This window comes from Nerophis ophidion, linkage group LG26, assembly GCF_033978795.1.
Source record: "Nerophis ophidion isolate RoL-2023_Sa linkage group LG26, RoL_Noph_v1.0, whole genome shotgun sequence".
In the NCBI taxonomy this organism is placed as follows: domain Eukaryota; kingdom Metazoa; phylum Chordata; class Actinopteri; order Syngnathiformes; family Syngnathidae; genus Nerophis; species Nerophis ophidion.
In genome coordinates this window covers 26,189,018-26,207,215 of record NC_084636.1, presented here as the reverse complement: position 1 = coordinate 26,207,215, position 18,198 = coordinate 26,189,018, and the positions used below count along the sequence as shown (strand labels likewise).

General features: G+C 38.7%; 1 protein-coding gene across 4 annotated transcripts in view; it reads left to right on the top strand.

The window, feature by feature from the left end:
- ssbp4 (single stranded DNA binding protein 4) overlaps positions 1-18,198 on the top strand; it is a 391,987-nt gene that overhangs the window by 359,575 nt on the left and 14,214 nt on the right. For all 4 annotated transcript variants that reach the window (XM_061888820.1, XM_061888818.1, XM_061888819.1 and 1 more), the window contains 4 exons: positions 10,418-10,482; positions 10,561-10,606; positions 10,686-10,721; positions 10,879-10,933. In XM_061888820.1, the coding sequence (XP_061744804.1) occupies positions 10,418-10,482; positions 10,561-10,606; positions 10,686-10,721; positions 10,879-10,933 (202 nt within the window). The remainder of the gene's footprint in view (positions 1-10,417; positions 10,483-10,560; positions 10,607-10,685; positions 10,722-10,878; positions 10,934-18,198) is intronic.

Here is an 18,198-nt window from a genome sequence, read left to right as displayed (position 1 = left end):
CTGTTTGGCTAATTTCACTTGGTTTAACATTTTTCTTACGTTCCACACCACAAAAAAAATAAATATGTGTACAGTGTTATGATTCTTTCTTGTATTTTAGTGAAACATTTTACAAAAGGTAAACATGGTAGGCTATAGGCTACTCGGCTTAAGCAGCTACACAACAGCTACGCACACAATATCACACAAGCTAGACTATCGTAGTACGTGTCCTTAATTTAATAATATTGCTGTCCAAAACATGACAATTGTCAATATAAACAAGTATTAAAATATTTAGAGTTACATATTAGATATTACGCATATTAGAAAGTATCCAGTAACAAACGTGTCCACATCTTTGAACTTTCTACGTCATGCCTCTAGTTTAATGAATTTTTGTGGCCACTAATGTCGCCCAAATAAATTCAAAAGTAGGAGGTTTTATCCGGCCGGCGGGATGAGTTTGCCAAGTATAAAAATGTACCTGAAATTTGTTCTGTTCTAAATGTGTCCCCTGGATGTCGCAATAGCAATTCTTTGTATCTTTGCAGATGATGCTACATATGTAAAAAAAAAAAAACACATGATGTTAGTACATCAGTCCAGTAAAATGAGCAAACTACATAAATAACATACTGTAATTGGATTTAGATTTTTTTTTTATCTTGATAGATTGATAATTAACACCGACTGATGAACATTCTCACATAATTTCTTCAGAAAATATAAATAACGACAAATAAAGAGAGAATACTATTAACCGCAACATGTAAGTGTTAAAAAAAAACAACATTAAGATTTTTACCATTTCAGAATGTCCTTGTTCTTGTTATGTTTTAACTAAGAAGGTGACGGCCAACGGACACCAGGGGGCAGTAATGTACAATTTATTATATATAAAGACAATGTAATAATACCAAAGAATAATAATAATAAATGATACCAAATACTATAGAATGGTGTGTGACAAAATCCAAGAGTGTATGTGTGTGACTATGTGTGTAGATTAGCTGTTAAGTGTTACCGTAAATGTTGAATGAGGAAGCAGACAGAAACCAAAGAGGGCAAGGCAAAAGGAGTCCAAGATACACGAGGGGTCGGTGGGGCAGAGAGAGACGTCAGAGTCAGGGGGCGAGCGAGGAGTGGGGAAACGAGGGAGGCAGTCCAAATCCAGGGCAACGGAGGGGAAACAGGTATCCGATAGAGAAACTAAGTTCCCGCGCCGATCCTTGGGTCCACTGGTCCTTTATCGAGCTTGCCCTAATCAGTACCAGGTGAGCAGATTGGTAATAGTGAGCAGGCTTGTTGGTGCGTGGGCGTGCTGCGCTCAGCGTGGCCGAGCGCGCAGTCCACGAATCCTCCTGGTGGATCCGCAGAGGAGAGAAATGCAGACTGAGCGTGCGCCACAACAGTTCTATTTCCAAACAAAGACAAAAATCTGAAGTTGTCTCTATTTTTAAGTTGTCGTGCCGTGATTTTACCAGTCCGGCACACTTGGGAGTAGATTGACATGTGGCCCCCCCCATCTAAAATGAGTTTGATGCCCCTGCTCTAAAATCATGCAGAGGGAGATAAAGCTACTGACCACTCATGAAACTTGAAATGCAGCTACTGCCATCCGGTGGCGTTCATCGAAACTACATAGGAGGTGTTCTACACACACAGATGTGAATGCCAATGTTGTTGTTTTTGCTGACTATAGGAGACGTGAATCGAGGCGCTGATTGGAGCGTTTACGTTATCTGCAGCCTGTTAGGCGGAGAGGGCGTGGCTTTACCCTGCATGGTTGTCCCAGGCTCTTGCCTGCAATTTGCATAGCAAGTGCAAACTTGCTCTCTGCGGATCAGAGTATTTCCCGGTGCCAACTTGACAACTTTTTAATATGAGCTTGGCTCCTCGCTGCTGCTGCCTGCCTGCCTGCCTGCCTGCCCACTCCACACTCTCATCCTGCCTGCTGACTCCCACCTTTTGGGAGGAATATCACACCCTCGCCAACACATTCGCCCCAGAGTCGTGCCAAAAGTGACACACTTTCCTTTTTACGCGCGCCTTTTTTAGTGTCAGTTACTGGACAGCTGCTTGATTGTGCACCAAACCAGCACCAGCCTTACCATGTGATACAAAGGCTATACCCCCTCACCCCACTTACCAGCTTGGGGGCCCACCTCTTCTTCTACATCTTCTACTATAGCTACCCTGGCTCGCTGACTCTGGCACCGAGCGCACCAGCAGCTGGTGTGGCATCTGCTGGACAAGTGTAATCGTACTGCTGAACAAATCTCTTCCCTTGCAGTGTCGTGTTTAGAAGAGAGCGTGGCCAACTAAGCGAGGGGCCGCCATCAATCAATCAATCAATCAATGTTTACTTATATAGCCTTAAATCACTAGTGTCTCAAAGGGCTGCACAAACCACTACGACATCCTCGGTAGGCCCACATAAGGGCAAGGAAAACTCACACCCAGTGGGACGTCGGTGACAATGATGACTATGAGAACCTTGGAGAGGAGGAAAGCAATGGATGTCGAGCGGGTCTAACAAGATACTGTGAAAGTTCAATCCATAATGGATCCAACACGGTCGCAAGAGTCCAGTCCAAAGCGGATCCAACACAGCAGCGAGAGTCCCGTTCACAGCGGAGCCAGCAGGAAACCATCCCAAGCGGAGGCGGATCAGCAGCGCAGAGATGTCCCCAGCCGATACACAGGCGAGCAGTACATGGCCACCGGATCGGACCGGACCCCCTCCACAAGGGAGAGTGGGACATAGGAGAAAAAGAAAAGAAACGGCAGATCAACTGGTCGAAAAAGGGAGTCTATTTAAAGGCTAGAGTATACAAATGAGTTTTAAGGTGAGACTTAAATGCTTCAACTGAGGTGGCATCTCAAACTTTTACCGGGAGGGCATTCCAGAGTACTGGAGCCCGAAATGAAAACGCTCTATAGCCCGCAGACTTTTTTTGGGCTTTGGGAATCACTAATAAGCCGGAGTCCTTTGAACGCAGATTTCTTGCCGGGACATATGGTACAATACAATCGGCAAGATAGGATGGAGCTAGACCGTGTAGTATTTTATACGTAAGTAGTAAAACCTTAAAGTCACATCTTAAGTGCACAGGAAGCCAGTGCAGGTGAGCCAGTACAGGCGTAATGTGATCAAACTTTCTTGTTCTTGTCAAAAGTCTAGCAGCCGCATTTTGTACCAACTGTAATCTTTTAATGCTAGACATGGGGAGACCCGAAAATAATACGTTACAGTAATCGAGACGAGACGTAACAAACGTATGGATAATGATCTCAGCGTCTTTAGTGGACAGAATGGAGCGAATTTTAGCGATATTACGGAGATGAAAGAAGGCCGTTTTAGTAACGCTTTTAATGTGTGACTCAAAGGAGAGAGTTGGGTCGAAGATAATACCCAGATTCTTTACCGTGTCGCCTTGTTTAATTGTTTGGTTGTCAAATGTTAGAGTTGTATCATTAAATAGAGGTCGGTGTCGAGCAGGACCGATAATCAGCATTTCCGTTTTTTTGGCGTTGAGTTGCAAAAAGTTAGCGGGCATCCATTGTTTAATTTCATTAAGACACGCCTCCAGCTGACTACAATCCGGCGTGTTGGTCAGCTTTAGGGACATGTAGAGTTGGGTGTCATCAGCATAACAGTGAAAGCTAACACCGTATTTGCGTATGATGTCACCTAGCGGCAGTATGTAGATGCTGAAGAGTGCAGGGCCAAGGACCGAACCCTGGGGAACTCCACACGTTACCTTAACGTAGTCCGAGGTCACATTGTTATGGGAGACACACTGCATCCTATCAGTAAGATAAGAGTTAAACCAAGACAGGGCTAAGTCTGACATACCAATCTTTGCCATCTTTGCTACCAATGACGTGTGCGGCTGTGTCCGGAAGCACGCCATTGCGGTTGTTTTGACGCGAGTATTCCTGACAAAAGTAACATGTTGCATACACACAGGGTGCTTAAAAACCTTGAAAATGCTTGGATTTTATTTAATGTTGTGTTTTCAAGGTTTGAAAAATGCTTGAATTTTGGGTGAAGTGGTTGTAAATACTTGGGAATGTTCATCCTATTTCTGACTCGATAGGCTAATTATAAAATGGAAAGAAAAAAAAAGTTTCCTTAAAAATGTAAGCTACACGCTTGATCTGTTGGCTTTGCACCAGCCCTTACATGAGGTTGTTGTCATGCGGCTCTGTGTCGCCACCAAGAGGACAGTGGTGCCGGGAGGTGGTCGTTTTAAGGAACTTAATGTATGCAGGAATTATGATACAAACAAATAAGTAAACAATAATGTTATTTCTTGTAAAGAATGATGTCTACATTAATTATGGTACAAACAAACAAGTAAACAATAATATTTAATGTTACTTATTGTAAGGAATGATGTATATATGAATTATGATAGGAACAAACAAGTAAACAATTATGTTAAATGATGTGAGAAATGATGTCTACATAAATTATGATACTAACAAAGAAGTAAACAATAATAATGGTATTCATTGTAAGGAATGATGTATACATGAATTATAATACAAAAAAACAAGTAAACAATAATGGTATTTCTTGTAAGGAATGATGTCTACATGAATTATGGTACAAACAAACAAGTAAACAATAATAATTAATGTTACTTATTGAAAGGAATGATGTATATATGAATTATGATATAAACAAACAAGTGAAAAATGATGTAAGAAATGATGTCTACATAAATTATGATACAAACAAGTAAACAATAATAACTAATGGTATCTATTGTAAGGAATGATGTATACATGAATTATAATACAAACAAACAAGTAAACAATAATGGTATTTCTTGTAAGGAATGATGTCTACATGAATTATGATACAAACAAACAAGTAAATAATAATATTTAATGTTACTTATTGTAAGGAATGATGTATATATGAATTATGATAGAAACAAACAAGTAAACAATTATGTTAAATGATGTGAGAAATGATGTCTACATAAATTATGATACTAACAAAGAAGTAAACAATAATGAATGTTATTTATTGTAAGGAATGATGTATACATGAATTATAATACAAAAAAACAAGTAAATGATAATGGTATTTCTTGAAAGGAAAGATGTCTACATGAATTATGGTACAAACAAACAAGTAAACAATAATAATTAATGTTACTTATTGTAAGGAATGATGTATACATTAATTATGATATAAACAAACAAGTGAAAAATGATGTAAGAAATGATGTCTACATAAATTATGATACAAACAAGTAAACAATAATAACTAATGGTATCTATTGTAAGGAATGATGTATACATGAATTATAATACAAACAAACAAGTAAACAATAATGGTATTTCTTGTAAGGAATGATGTCTACATGAATTATGATACAAACAAACAAGTAAACAATAATAATTAATGTTACTTATTGTAAGGAATGATGTATACATGAATTATGATAGAAACAAACAAGGGAAAAATTATGTTAAATGATGTAAGAAATTATGTTTACATAAATTATGATACAAACAAACAAGTAAACAATAATAACTAATGGTATCTATTGTAAGGAATGATGTATACATGAATTATAATACAAACAAACAAGTAAACAATAATGGTATTTCTTGTAAGGAATGATGTCTACATGAATTATGATACAAACAAACAAGTTAACAATAACAATAATCAAAACCCAGTAGTACTGGTGGAATTCGGTCTACACCTATAAAAGTATTGAATTCAGACAGACCGATGTAATAATACATTAATTATTTGGCCAGTCTAAAAGGAAGGGAAGGTTGCCTACAGCCACGTACACTGTATTGCCAATAGTATTTGGCCACCTGTTTTGACTCGCATATGAATTTGAAGTGCCATCCCATTGCTAACCCATAGGGTTCAATATGATGCCGGTCCACCTTTTGCAGCTATTACAGCTTCTACTCTCCTGGGAAGGCTGTCCACAAGGTTTCAGAGTGTGTTTATAGGAATTTTCCACCATTCTTCCTGAAGCGCATTGGTGAGGTCACAAAAAGGTCTGGCTCTCAGTCTCCGATCTAATTCATCCCAAAAGTGTTCTATCGGGTTCAAGTCAGGACTCTGTGCAGGCCAGTCAAGTGTATCCACACCAGACTCTGCCATCCATGTCTTTATGGACCTTGCTTTGTGCACTGGTGCACAATCATGTTGTAAGAAGGGGCCCGCTCCAAACTAAAAAACAACTCCACACCATGCAGTCCGAAATGCACCGTTCTCCTGGCAACCGCCAAACCCAGACTCGTCCATCAGATTGCCAGATGGAAAAGCGTGATCCATCACTCCAGAGAACGCGTCTCCACTGCTCTAGAGTCCAGTGGCGACCTGCTTTACACCATTGACTCCGACGCTTTGCATTGGACTTGGTGATATATGGCTTAGATGCAGCTGTTCGGCCATGGAAACCCATTCCATGCAGGTCATTTGAAATTTGGAGCTCTGTAGCAACTGACTGTGCAGAAAGTATTTGCACTATGTCAGTTCACGTGGCCTACCACTTGGTGACTGACTTGCTGTTGTTCCCAAACTCTTCCATATTCTTATAATAAAGCCGACAGTTGACTTTGGAATATTTAGGAGCGAGGAAATTTCACCCCTGGATTTGTTGCGCAGGTGGCATCCTATGATGTGGAGTTGTTTTTTAGTTTGGAGCGGGCCCCTTCTTCTTACAACATGATTGTGCACCAGTGCACAAAGCAAGGTCCATAAAGACATGGATGGCAGAGTCTGGTGTGGATACACTTGACTGGCCTGCACAGAGTCCTGACTTGAACCCGATAGAACACTTTTGTAGAAACAGTCTCCATGCCCAAGTGCTTCATTTTATACACCTGATTCAGATCAAAAAACTTTTGGCAATATAGTGTATCTTAATGACTTTTTAGGCCATGGGTGTCAAACTCTGGCCCGCGGGCCAAATTTGGCCCTCCCTGTAATTTCATTTGGCCCTTGAGGCAATGTCAAATTAACATTAAAACACCGGCGGTTTCGCTGTAACACCGCATTCACCGCTAATACTCATACTTTTCAAACCTCCCAATTTTCCCAGGAGAATCCCGAAGTTCAGTGCCCCTATCGAAAATCTCCCGGGGCAACCATTCTCCCGAATTTCTCCCAATTTCCACCCGGACAACAATATTGGGGGCGTGCCTTTAGCGTTCTCTGCAACCTGTAGTCACGTCTGCTTTTCCTCCATACAAACAGCGTGCCGGCCCAGTCACATAATATATGCTGCTTTAGCACACGCACAAGTGAATCAATCAATCAATCAATCAATCAATGTTTTTTTTATATAGCCCTAGATCACAAATGTCTCAAAGGACTGTACAAACCATTTCGACTACGACATCACGTCTTGCCCAATGAATACCATGAATTGATTAACGTGGACCCCGACTTAAACAAGTTCAAAAACTTATTCGGGTGTTACCATTTAGTGGTCAATTGTACGGAATATGTACTGTACTGTGCAATCTACTAATAAAAGTATCAATCAATCAATCAATCCTGGTGGTCAAGCTAGCTCTGTTCTCAATGGGTAGTAGTAGGGCTGGACGATACGGCCTGACCCCAATATCTCGATATTTTTAGGCCATATCGCGATACACGATATATATCTCGATAATTTTCCCCAGCCCCGAACCAACACGTGACAAATCACACCAGCACGATGATTCTATGTGTCCACACCAAAACATTCCCGCCCACACCGCATCAACACATGCCCATCCCAAACCTCCATGCATTGAAGGAAGTCACAACTAAGCCATCCATCCATCCATCCATCCATCCATTTTCTACCGCTTATTCCCTTTCGGGGTCGCGGGGGGCGCTGGCGCCTATCTCAGCTACAATCAGGCGGAAGGCAGGGTACACCCTGGACAAGTCGCCACCTCATCGCAGGGCCAACACAGATAGACTGATGACACCCAACTCTACATGCCCCTAAAGCTGACCAACACGCCGGATTGTAGTCAGCTGGAGGCGTGTCTTAATGAAATTAAACAAGGGATGTCCGCTAACTTTTTGCAACTCAACGCCAAAAAACGGAAATGCTGATTATCGGTCCTGCTAGACACCGAACTCTATTTAATAATACAACTCTAACATTTGACAACCAAACAATTAAACAAGGCGACACGGTAAAGAATCTGGGTGTTATCTTTGACCCAACTCTCTCCTTTGAGGCACACATTAAAAGCGTTACTAAAACGGCCTTCTTTCATCTCCGTAATATCGCTGAAATTCGCTCCATTCTGTCCACTAAAGACGCTGAGATCATTATCCATGCGTTTGTTACGTCTCGTCTCGACTACTGTAACGTATTATTTTCGGGTCTCCCCATGTCTAGCATTAAAAGATTACAGTTGGTACAAAATGCGGCTGCTAGACTTTTGACAAGAACAAGAAAGTTTGATCACATTACGCCTGTACTGGCTCACCTGCACTGGCTTCCTGTGCACTTAAGATGTGACTTTAAGGTTTTCTACTTACGTATAAAATACTACACGGTCTAGCTCCATCCTATCTTGCCGATTGTATTGTACCATATATCCCGGCAAGAAATCTGCGTTCAAAGGACTCCGGCTTATTAGTGATTCCCAAAGCCCAAAAAAAGTCTGCGGGCTATAGAGCGTTTTCCGTTCGGGCTCCAGTACTCTGGAATGCCCTCCCGGTAACAGTTCAAGATGCCACCTCAGTAGAAGCATTTAAGTCTCACCTTAAAACTCATTTGTATACTCTAGCCTTTAAATAGACTCCCTTTTTAGACCAGTTGATCTGCCGTTTCTTTTCTTTTTCTTCTATGTCCCACTCTCCCTTGTGGAGGGGGTCCGGTCCGATCCGGTGGCCATGTACTGCTTGCCTGTGTATCGGCTGGGGACATCTCTGCGCTGCTGATCCGCCTCCGCTTGGGATGGTTTCCTGCTGGCTCCGCTGTGAACGGGACTCTCGCTGCTGTGTTGGATCCGCTTTGGACTGGACTCTCGCGACTGTGTTGGATCCATTATGGATTGAACTTTAACAGTATCATGTTAGACCCGCTCGACATCCATTGCTTTCCTCCTCTCCAAGGTTCTCATAGTCATCATTGTCACCGACGTCCCACTGGGTCATTATTGTCACCGATGTCCCACTGGGTGTGAGTTTTCCTTGCCCTTATGTGGGCCTACCGAGGATGTCGTAGTGGTTTGTGCAGCCCTTTGAGACACTAGTGATTTAGGGCTATATAAATAAACATTGATTGATTCACACTCACATTCACACACTAGGGCCAATTTAGTGTTGCCAATCAACCTATCCCCAGGTGCATGTCTTTGGAAGTGGGAGGAAGCCGGAGTACCCGGAGGGAACCCACGCATTCACGGGGAGAACATGCAAACTCCACACAGAAAAATCCCGAGCCTGGATTTGAACCCAGGACTGCAGGAACTTCGTATTGTGAGGCAGACGCACTAACCCCTCTGCCACCGTGAAGCCCAACCAACCAAAACTGCATCCACTAAACAGCTATCAAGCAGCGGCACAAACATTCATGCCATCTCCAAAACAGAAAGTGCAAGACTGTCAAAGACACTCCAAAACAAGCCACCAGTGCACCCCCGTGCACGACGTCACCAAGATGACACACCAAAACAACACCAAATTAAAGTGCACTTTTTGTACAGAACGCCACTACAACAGTCCAAAACAAACAAAGTGCACCCCTGTGCATGATTTTGCAAGGCATACTTGATCAACAGCCATACAGGGCACGCTGAGGGTGGCCGTATTAACAACGCCAACACTGTTACAAATATGCACCACACTGTGAACCCACACCAAATAATAATGACAAACACATTTCGGGAGAACACCCGCACCGTAACACAACAGAAGAAATACCCAGAACCCCTTGCAGCACTAACTCTTCCGGGACGCTACAATATACACCCCCCGCTACCACCAAAATAAATGGGTTGTACTTGTATAGCGCTTTTCTACCTTCAAGGTACTCAAAGCGCTTTGACACTACTTCCACATTCACCCATTCACACACTGATGGAGGGAGCTGCCATGCAAGGCGCCAACCAGCACCCATCAGGAGCAAGGGTGAAGTGTCTTGCTCAGGACACAACGGACGTGACGAGGTTGGTACTAGGTGGGATTTGAACCAGGGACCCTCGGGTTGCGCACGGCCACTCTCCCCACTGCGCCACGCCGTCCCAAACCCCGCAGGTCCCTATTAAAAGGTTAATTTGTTCAACCTTGGCCCGTGGCTTTGTTTAGTTTAACATTTTGGCCCACTCTGTATTTGAGTTTGACGCCCCTGTTTTAGGCGCTAGTTAGGTACGTGCGATTATTTGCTTTTGCGGACCATAACATTTATTCCTCAAGGTTTTCTCCCAACAGAATTACGGGGGAGGGATGAGGCCGCCTCCAAACTCCATGGGTCCAGGGATGCCCGGCATGAACATGTTAGTAGGCCGTTAAAAAACACGCCGAAAATGTGCGACCGTGCTTATCAAGACATCATGTGTTTGTCCTGTTTCCAGGGGTCCCGGTGGAAGAGGTCCATGGCCTAATCCCAACAACAACTCAGTGAGTCCCCTCTCTCACGTCTTTTATCTTGTGTCTGTGTGTGAGCGTGTTGACATGATCTGGCCTCTCTCCCCCACAGATAGCGTACTCGTCTTCATCTCCAGGCAACTATGTGGTAAGTGTCCCACTGTGGACTCCTAGGGTTTTTTTTTTTTTTTTTTCACATCAACCCGTAAAAGGATCCATCACTCCTACTGAGATATGTAAGAAGAGGCGCGCCGCCGTCGTGAAGAACTCACTTAACTCCTCTTCGCTCTGCCTGTAACCCTCAGGGGCCCCCAGGGGGAGGAGGCCCGCCAGGAACTCCCATCATGCCGAGCCCCGGAGGTGAGTTGTACACTTCTATGGTTTCCCCTCTCATTCCTGCTTTAAAAACACGGCACACTGATTCATATTGTATGTGGTGTCACGTCAGACGTACACCCTGGCTCCCAGGCATGCTTGAGGTTATTGGACAAGGAGCCATATTTGCTACTTAAGTGAGTGTTCTAAACGGATAAAGTGATAGTAATGATAACACTGATAATGATTATACAGAGAAAAATGGATTGTGTAAACTGTTCTGTAAAATAAACGGCAAAGCATATCGTATGAGGGTTAAAAATGAAGATTAAATTGCATATATTAATCATGTTTTTGCATTTGAAAATTCAACTAAAAGTGAATCAGAATAATTGTTGTATTTTAATAGTAATTAAATTAGTAATATTTGGTTTCAATTTTGGTAAATAAATTAGATTATTGGTTAGAAATTATTATTACATGTTAATCAACTCATGAAATAAGTTGTTGTATAGCTCGGTTGGTAGAGCGACCGTGCCAGCAACTTGAGGGGTGCAGGTTCGATCCCCGCTTCCGCCGTTGTGTCCTTGGGCAAGACACTTCACCCACCTGCTCCCAGTGCCACCCACACTGGTTTAAATGTAAAAAAAGCAGGTGGGTAAAGTGTCTTGCCCAAGGACACAACGGCGGAAGCGGGGATCGAACCTGCAACCCTCAAGTTGCTGGCACGGCCGCTCTACCAACCGAGCTATACAAAAACTTATTTCATGACTTGATTAACATGTAATAATAATTTCTAACCAATAATCTCATTTATTGGGTTTCACTATGTAAAGCGCTTTGAGTCACTAGAGAAAAAGCGCTATATAAATATAATTCACTTAATCCACAATTCACTATTTCAATACTAATTAAATTAGTAAATATATAACTGTTTCTATCAAATAAGTGGCGACATTATTATATTTTATTCTAAAAATGTATGATGTTTTTGTATTCGAAAATGAATTTAAAAGTGAATAAAAATAATTGTTATATTTAAATAGTAATAAATTAATAAATAAATTATTATTTTGTTTCAATTAAATAATAAGATGAATGATTGTCAAATTGCAATCATACATTAATTAGATTACACATTAGTAAATAAATTAGATTATAAGTTAAAAATGATTATATTTTAATCAACTAACTAAATAAATTGTTATATTTCAATACCTATTAAATTAGTAAAAACATTGCTATGTTTCTAATAAATAAGTGACAACATTATCATTATATTTTAATAGAAATATTGATCATGTTTTAGTATTTGAAAATTAATTTAAAAGTGAATCAGAATAATTGTTGTATTTTAATAGTAATTAAATTAGTAATATTTGGTTTCAATTAAATAAGAAGCTAAATGATTGTCATATTTCAATTGTAAATTAATTAGATGGCACATTAGTAAATAAATTAGATTATTGGTTAGAAATTATTATTACATGTTGATCAACTCATGAAATACGTTTTTGTATAGCTCGGTTGGTAGAGCGGCCGTGCCAGCAACTTGAGGGTTGCAGGTTCAATCCCCGCTTCCGCCGTTGTGTCCTTGGGCAAGACACTTTACCCACCTGCTCCCAGTAACACCCACACTGGTTTGAATGTAAAAATGAGTTATTGGGTTTCACTATGTAAAGCGCTTTGAGTCACGAGAGAAAAAGCGCTATATAAATATAATTCACTTAATTCACAATTCACTATTTCAATGCTAATTAAATTAGTAAATATATAACTGTTTCCATCAAATAAGTGGCGACATTATTATATTTTATTATAAAAATGTATGATGTTTTTGTATTCGAAAATGAATTTAAAAGTGAATCAAAATAATTGTTATATTTAAATAGTACTTAAATTAATAAATAAATTATTATTTTGTTTCAATTAAATAATAAGATGAATGATTGTCAAATTGCAATCGTACATTAATTAGATTACACATTAGTAAATAAATTAGATTATAAGTTAAAAATGATTATATTTTAATCAACTAACTAAATAAATTGTTATATTTCAATACTAATTAAATTCGTAAAAACATTGCTATGTTTCTAATAAACAAGTGACAACATTATCATTATATTTTATTAGAAATATTGATCATGTTTTAGTATTTGAAAATTAATTTAAAAGTGAACCTGAATAATTGTTGAATAATTTTGATAGTAATTTAAAAAAAATATTTTTAATGTTTTCTAACAAATAATAAGATAAATGATTGTCATATTTCAATCGTAAATTAATTAGATGACACATTAATAAATGAATTAGATTATAGGTTAGAAATTATTATATTTTAATCAACTCACTAAATAAATTGTTATATTTCAATACTGATTAAATGAGTAAATACAACTATGTTTCTATTAAATAAGTGACGACATTATCATTATATTTTAATAGAAATATTGATCATGTTTTTGTATTTGAAAATGAATTTAAAAGTGTATCAGAATAATTGTTTTATTTAAATAGTAATTAAATTAGTAAATAATTATTTTGTTTCAATTAAATAATAAGATAAATGATTGTCATATTCTATCGTAAATTAATTAGATTACACATTAGTAAATCTATTAGATTATGGGTTTGAATGTATTATTATATTTTAATCAACTAACTAAATAAAGTGTTATATTTCAATACTAATTAAATTAGTCAATCCATTACTATGTTTCTATTAAATAAAAAATTACATTATCATTATATTTTAAGAGAAATCATATTAGTAAACAAGCTATTAATATTATATTTCAATTAAATACGTTAATGCAATATTTTTTTAAATACATTATTATATTATTTTAACCAAATAAGTAACATATTCATACATTTCATTTAAATAAGCAAATTAATGATTATTATATTTCAATAGTAATTTAATTACTGAATAAATTATATTATATTTCAATTAAATTATTAAATAAATGATTATTATATTTCATAATAAGTTAACGCATTATTACTATATTTCAATTGTAATTAAATTTTGTAAATATATTATTAATATATTTTAAACAAGTACATGAATAAAGTATTATTATATTTCAATTAAATAAGCCAATAAATGATTATTATATTTCATAGTAATTTAATTATTAAATAAATTATATTATATTTTAATGAAATAAGTAAATAAATTATTATATTTCAGTCTTAATTATATTAGTGAACAGATTAGTATTATGTTTCACTTAAATAAATTATATTTCAATAGAGTTTTAATTACTAAATAAATTCTAGTACATTTCAATTAAATAAATGAATAAATAATTACTATATTTCAATATTAATTATGTTAGTAAATAGATTAGAATTTTGTTTCACTTAAATAAATGAATACCTTATTATTATATTTCAATGGAAATGTATTAAGTAAATAAATCATTATATTTCAATTAAATAAGTAGATGAATAACAAATGTAATAGTAATATGTTTCAATAGCAATGAAATGTACTAATGATTTATGAAATGACTTCATGTGATTTTTTTCAATCCTTTAAAGGGGAACATTATCACAATTTCAAAAGGGTTAAAAACAATGAAAATCGGTTCCCAGTGGCTTGTTGTATTTTTTGAAGTTTTTTTTTTAATTTTACCGGTCCCCGAATATCCCTAAAAAAAGCTTTAAAGTGCTTGATTTTCGCTATTTGCGATGCGACTATCCATTTCCCTGTGACGTCATACAGTGCTGCCAATGTAAACAAACAACGGCGAATACCACAGCAAGATATAGCGACATTAGCTCGGATTCAGACTCGGATTTCAGCGGTTTAAGCGATTCAACAGATTACGCATGTATTGAAACGGATGGTTAGAGTATGAAAGTATTGAAGAAGAAACTGAAGCTATTGAGCGAATAGCTATTGACGCTATTCATAGCCATAGCATGGCCGAATAGCTGCGTTAGCATCGCTGGTAAAATGTGCGGACCAAACGATCAGGACTTTCGCATCTCGTGACACTGGAGCAACTTAAATCCTTCGATCGGTAAGTGTTTTTTTCGCATTAAATGTGGGTGGAAGTAAACGTAATATAGTTGCAAATGGATCTGCAGGTTATCCATACATCTCTGTGCCATGTCTGCTTTAGCACCGCCGGTAAATAGCACGTTAGCACCGATTAGCGTAGCATCTTAGCATCAATTAGCTGGCAGTCAACATCAACAAAACTCACCTTTGTGATTTCGTTGACTTTATCGTTGCAAATGCATCTGCAGGTTATCCATACATCTCTGTGCCATGTCTGCTTTAGCACCGCCGGTAAATAGCACGTTAGCGTCGATTAGCGTAGCATGTTAGCATCGATTAGCTAGCAGTCACGCCGCAACCAAATATGTCTGATTAGCACATGAGTCAACATCAACAAAACTCACCTTTGTGATTTCGTTGAATTTATCGTTGCAAATGCATCTGCAGGTTATCCATACATCTCTGTGCCATGTCTGCTTTAGCACCGCCGTTAAATAGCATGTTAGCACCGATTAGCGTAGCATCTTAGCATCGATTAGCTGGCAGTCAACATCAACAAAACTCACCTTTGTGATTTCGTTGACTTTATCGTTGCAAATGCATCTGCAGGTTATCCATACATCTCTGTGCCATTTCTCCTTTAGCACCGCCGGTAAATAGCATGTTAGCACCGATTAGCGTAGCATCTTAGCATCGATTAGCTGGCAGTCAACATCAACAAAACTCACCATTGTGATTTCGTTGACTTTATCGTTGCAAATGCATCTGCAGGCTATCCATACATCTCTGTGCCATGTCTGCTTTAGCACCGCCGGTAAATAGCACGTTAGCGTCGATTAGCTAGCAGTCACGCCACAACCAAATATGTCTGATTAGCACATAAGTCAACATCAACAAAACTCACCTTTGTGATTTCGTTGAATTTATCGTTGCAAATGTATCTGCAGGTTATCCATACATCTCTGTGCCATGTCTGCTTTAGCACCGCCGGTAAATAGCATGTTAGCACCGATTAGCGTAGCATCTTTGCATCGATTAGCTGGCAGTCAACATCAACAAAACTCACCTTTGTGATTTCGTTGACTTTATCGTTGCAAATGCATCTGCAGGTTATCCATACATCTCTGTGCCATGTCTGCTTTAGCACCGCCGGTAAATAGCACGTTAGCGTCGATTAGCGTTGCATGTTAGCATCGATTAGCTAGTAGTCACGCCGCAACCAAATATGTCTGATTAGCACATAAGTCAACATCAACAAAACTCACCTTTGTGATTTTGTTGAATTTATCGTTGCAAATGCATCTGCAGGTTATCCATACATCTCTGTGCCATGTCTGTCATCGCCGGTAAAATGTGGAGACACTTTGGCACATTCAATGGGGGTCTGGCGGCAGACACTTTGGCATCTTCGGGCCAGTGGTGCAACTTGAATCCCTCCCTGTTAGTGTTGTTACACCCTCCGACAACACACCAACGAGGCATGATGTCTACAAGGTTCCAAAAAATAGTCGAAAAAACGGAAAATAACAGCACTGAGACCCGGTGTTTGTAATGTGTTGAAAATAAAAATGGCGGCTGTATTACCTCGGAGACGTCACGTTCTGACGTCATCGCAAAAAGAGCGATAAACAGAAAGGCGTTTAATTCGCCAAAATTCACCCATTTAGAGTTCGGAAACCGGTTAAAAAAATACATGGTCTTTTTTCTGCACCATCAAGGTATATATTGACGCTTACATAGGTCTGGTAATGATGTTCCCCTTTAAGGAAGAGTCATTACAAATAATCAGGTGTCGACCCATTTGTACTTTGACTCCCTCGGTCTGATGTGTTTATAAAAACCTGTTGCTACATATTCTGCGTATTCCCTTCTATGTATTATTTGTACGCCCGTCTCAGATGTGAATCGTTGCCCAGGAAACTTTTGCAACAAAATGTTCCTCCTCTAGCGGTTTAGCTCGGTTAGTTTAGCGGCCGTGCCAGCAACTTGAGGGTTGCAGGTTCGATTCCCGCATCCGCTATCCTAGTCACTGCCGTTGTGTCCTTGGGCAAGACACTTTACCCACCTGCTCCCAGTGCCACCTACACTGGTTTAAATGTAACTTAGATATTGGGTTTCACTATGTAAAGCGCTTTGAGTCACTAGAGAAAAAGCGCTATATAAATATAATTCACTTCATTTCACTAATACGTCGCAAACGAGACCTATTTTCCACTCTAATCGCCAAAACGACACGCGCTCCAGACTGTGCAGCTCCCACTTAGCATTGACCCCACCCAGTCACAACAAACCATTCAACCATTCACACATCCAGCATGCAGACACACGCCATTTTTCTCTTTTTGTGGTGTTTTTTCCCCCCCCCCCCCTCCTTTTTTCCCCTTTGTTCACAACTTACCGTTTGCAATGTCAGATCAAGGTCACCTCATGCTCCCGAGGGGCGCCGATGCAAGAAGCGCTTGTTGCTAAGTTGCCAGGGAGTCCATTCATGTCATGTCGTGTCGTGTAGTGACAAGGCCCGCTCATAACGGCTTTTGTTACGTCCTTGTACGATGTAGAGCTCGTTATGTAATAAAGCTGCTGCACATAAGGATAAAACATTACCGTAGTTAAGACAACACTTTGCAAGATAACAGTTGTAATAGTCGAGCAAAAATGCCATGTTATGAGAAAAATATGGTTAATACAAGAAAAAGTTGTGGTCACGATTTAGTATTCACCATTAATTAGTTGCTTATTATAGTAACAAAGACTTAATTTAGAGTTATTTGGACACTAGGGGAACATATAAGGCAGGGCTCACCAACCTTTTTGAACCTAAGAGCTACTTCTTGGGTACTGATTAATGCGAAGGGCTACCAGTTTGATACACACTTACATAAATTGCGAGAAATAGCCAATTCGCTCAATTTACTTTTAATTAATAAATGTATATATGTAAACAAATGGGTATTTCTGTTAGTCATTCCGTCGTACATTTTTTTCCTTTTATGGAAGGTTTTTTGTAGAGAATAAATTATGAAAAAAACACTTAATTGAACGGTTTAAAAGAGGAGAAAACACAAAAAAAATTTAAATAAAATCTTGAAACATAGTTTATCTTCAATTTCAACTCTTTAAAATTCAAAATTCAACCGAAAAAAAAAAAGGAATAGAAAAACTAGCTAATTCGAATCTTTTTGAAAAAAATTAAAAAAAGAATTAATGGAAGATCATTACATTTTTTTCTGATTAAGATTAATTTTAGTATTTTGATGACATGTTTTAAATAGGTTAAAATCCAATCTGCACT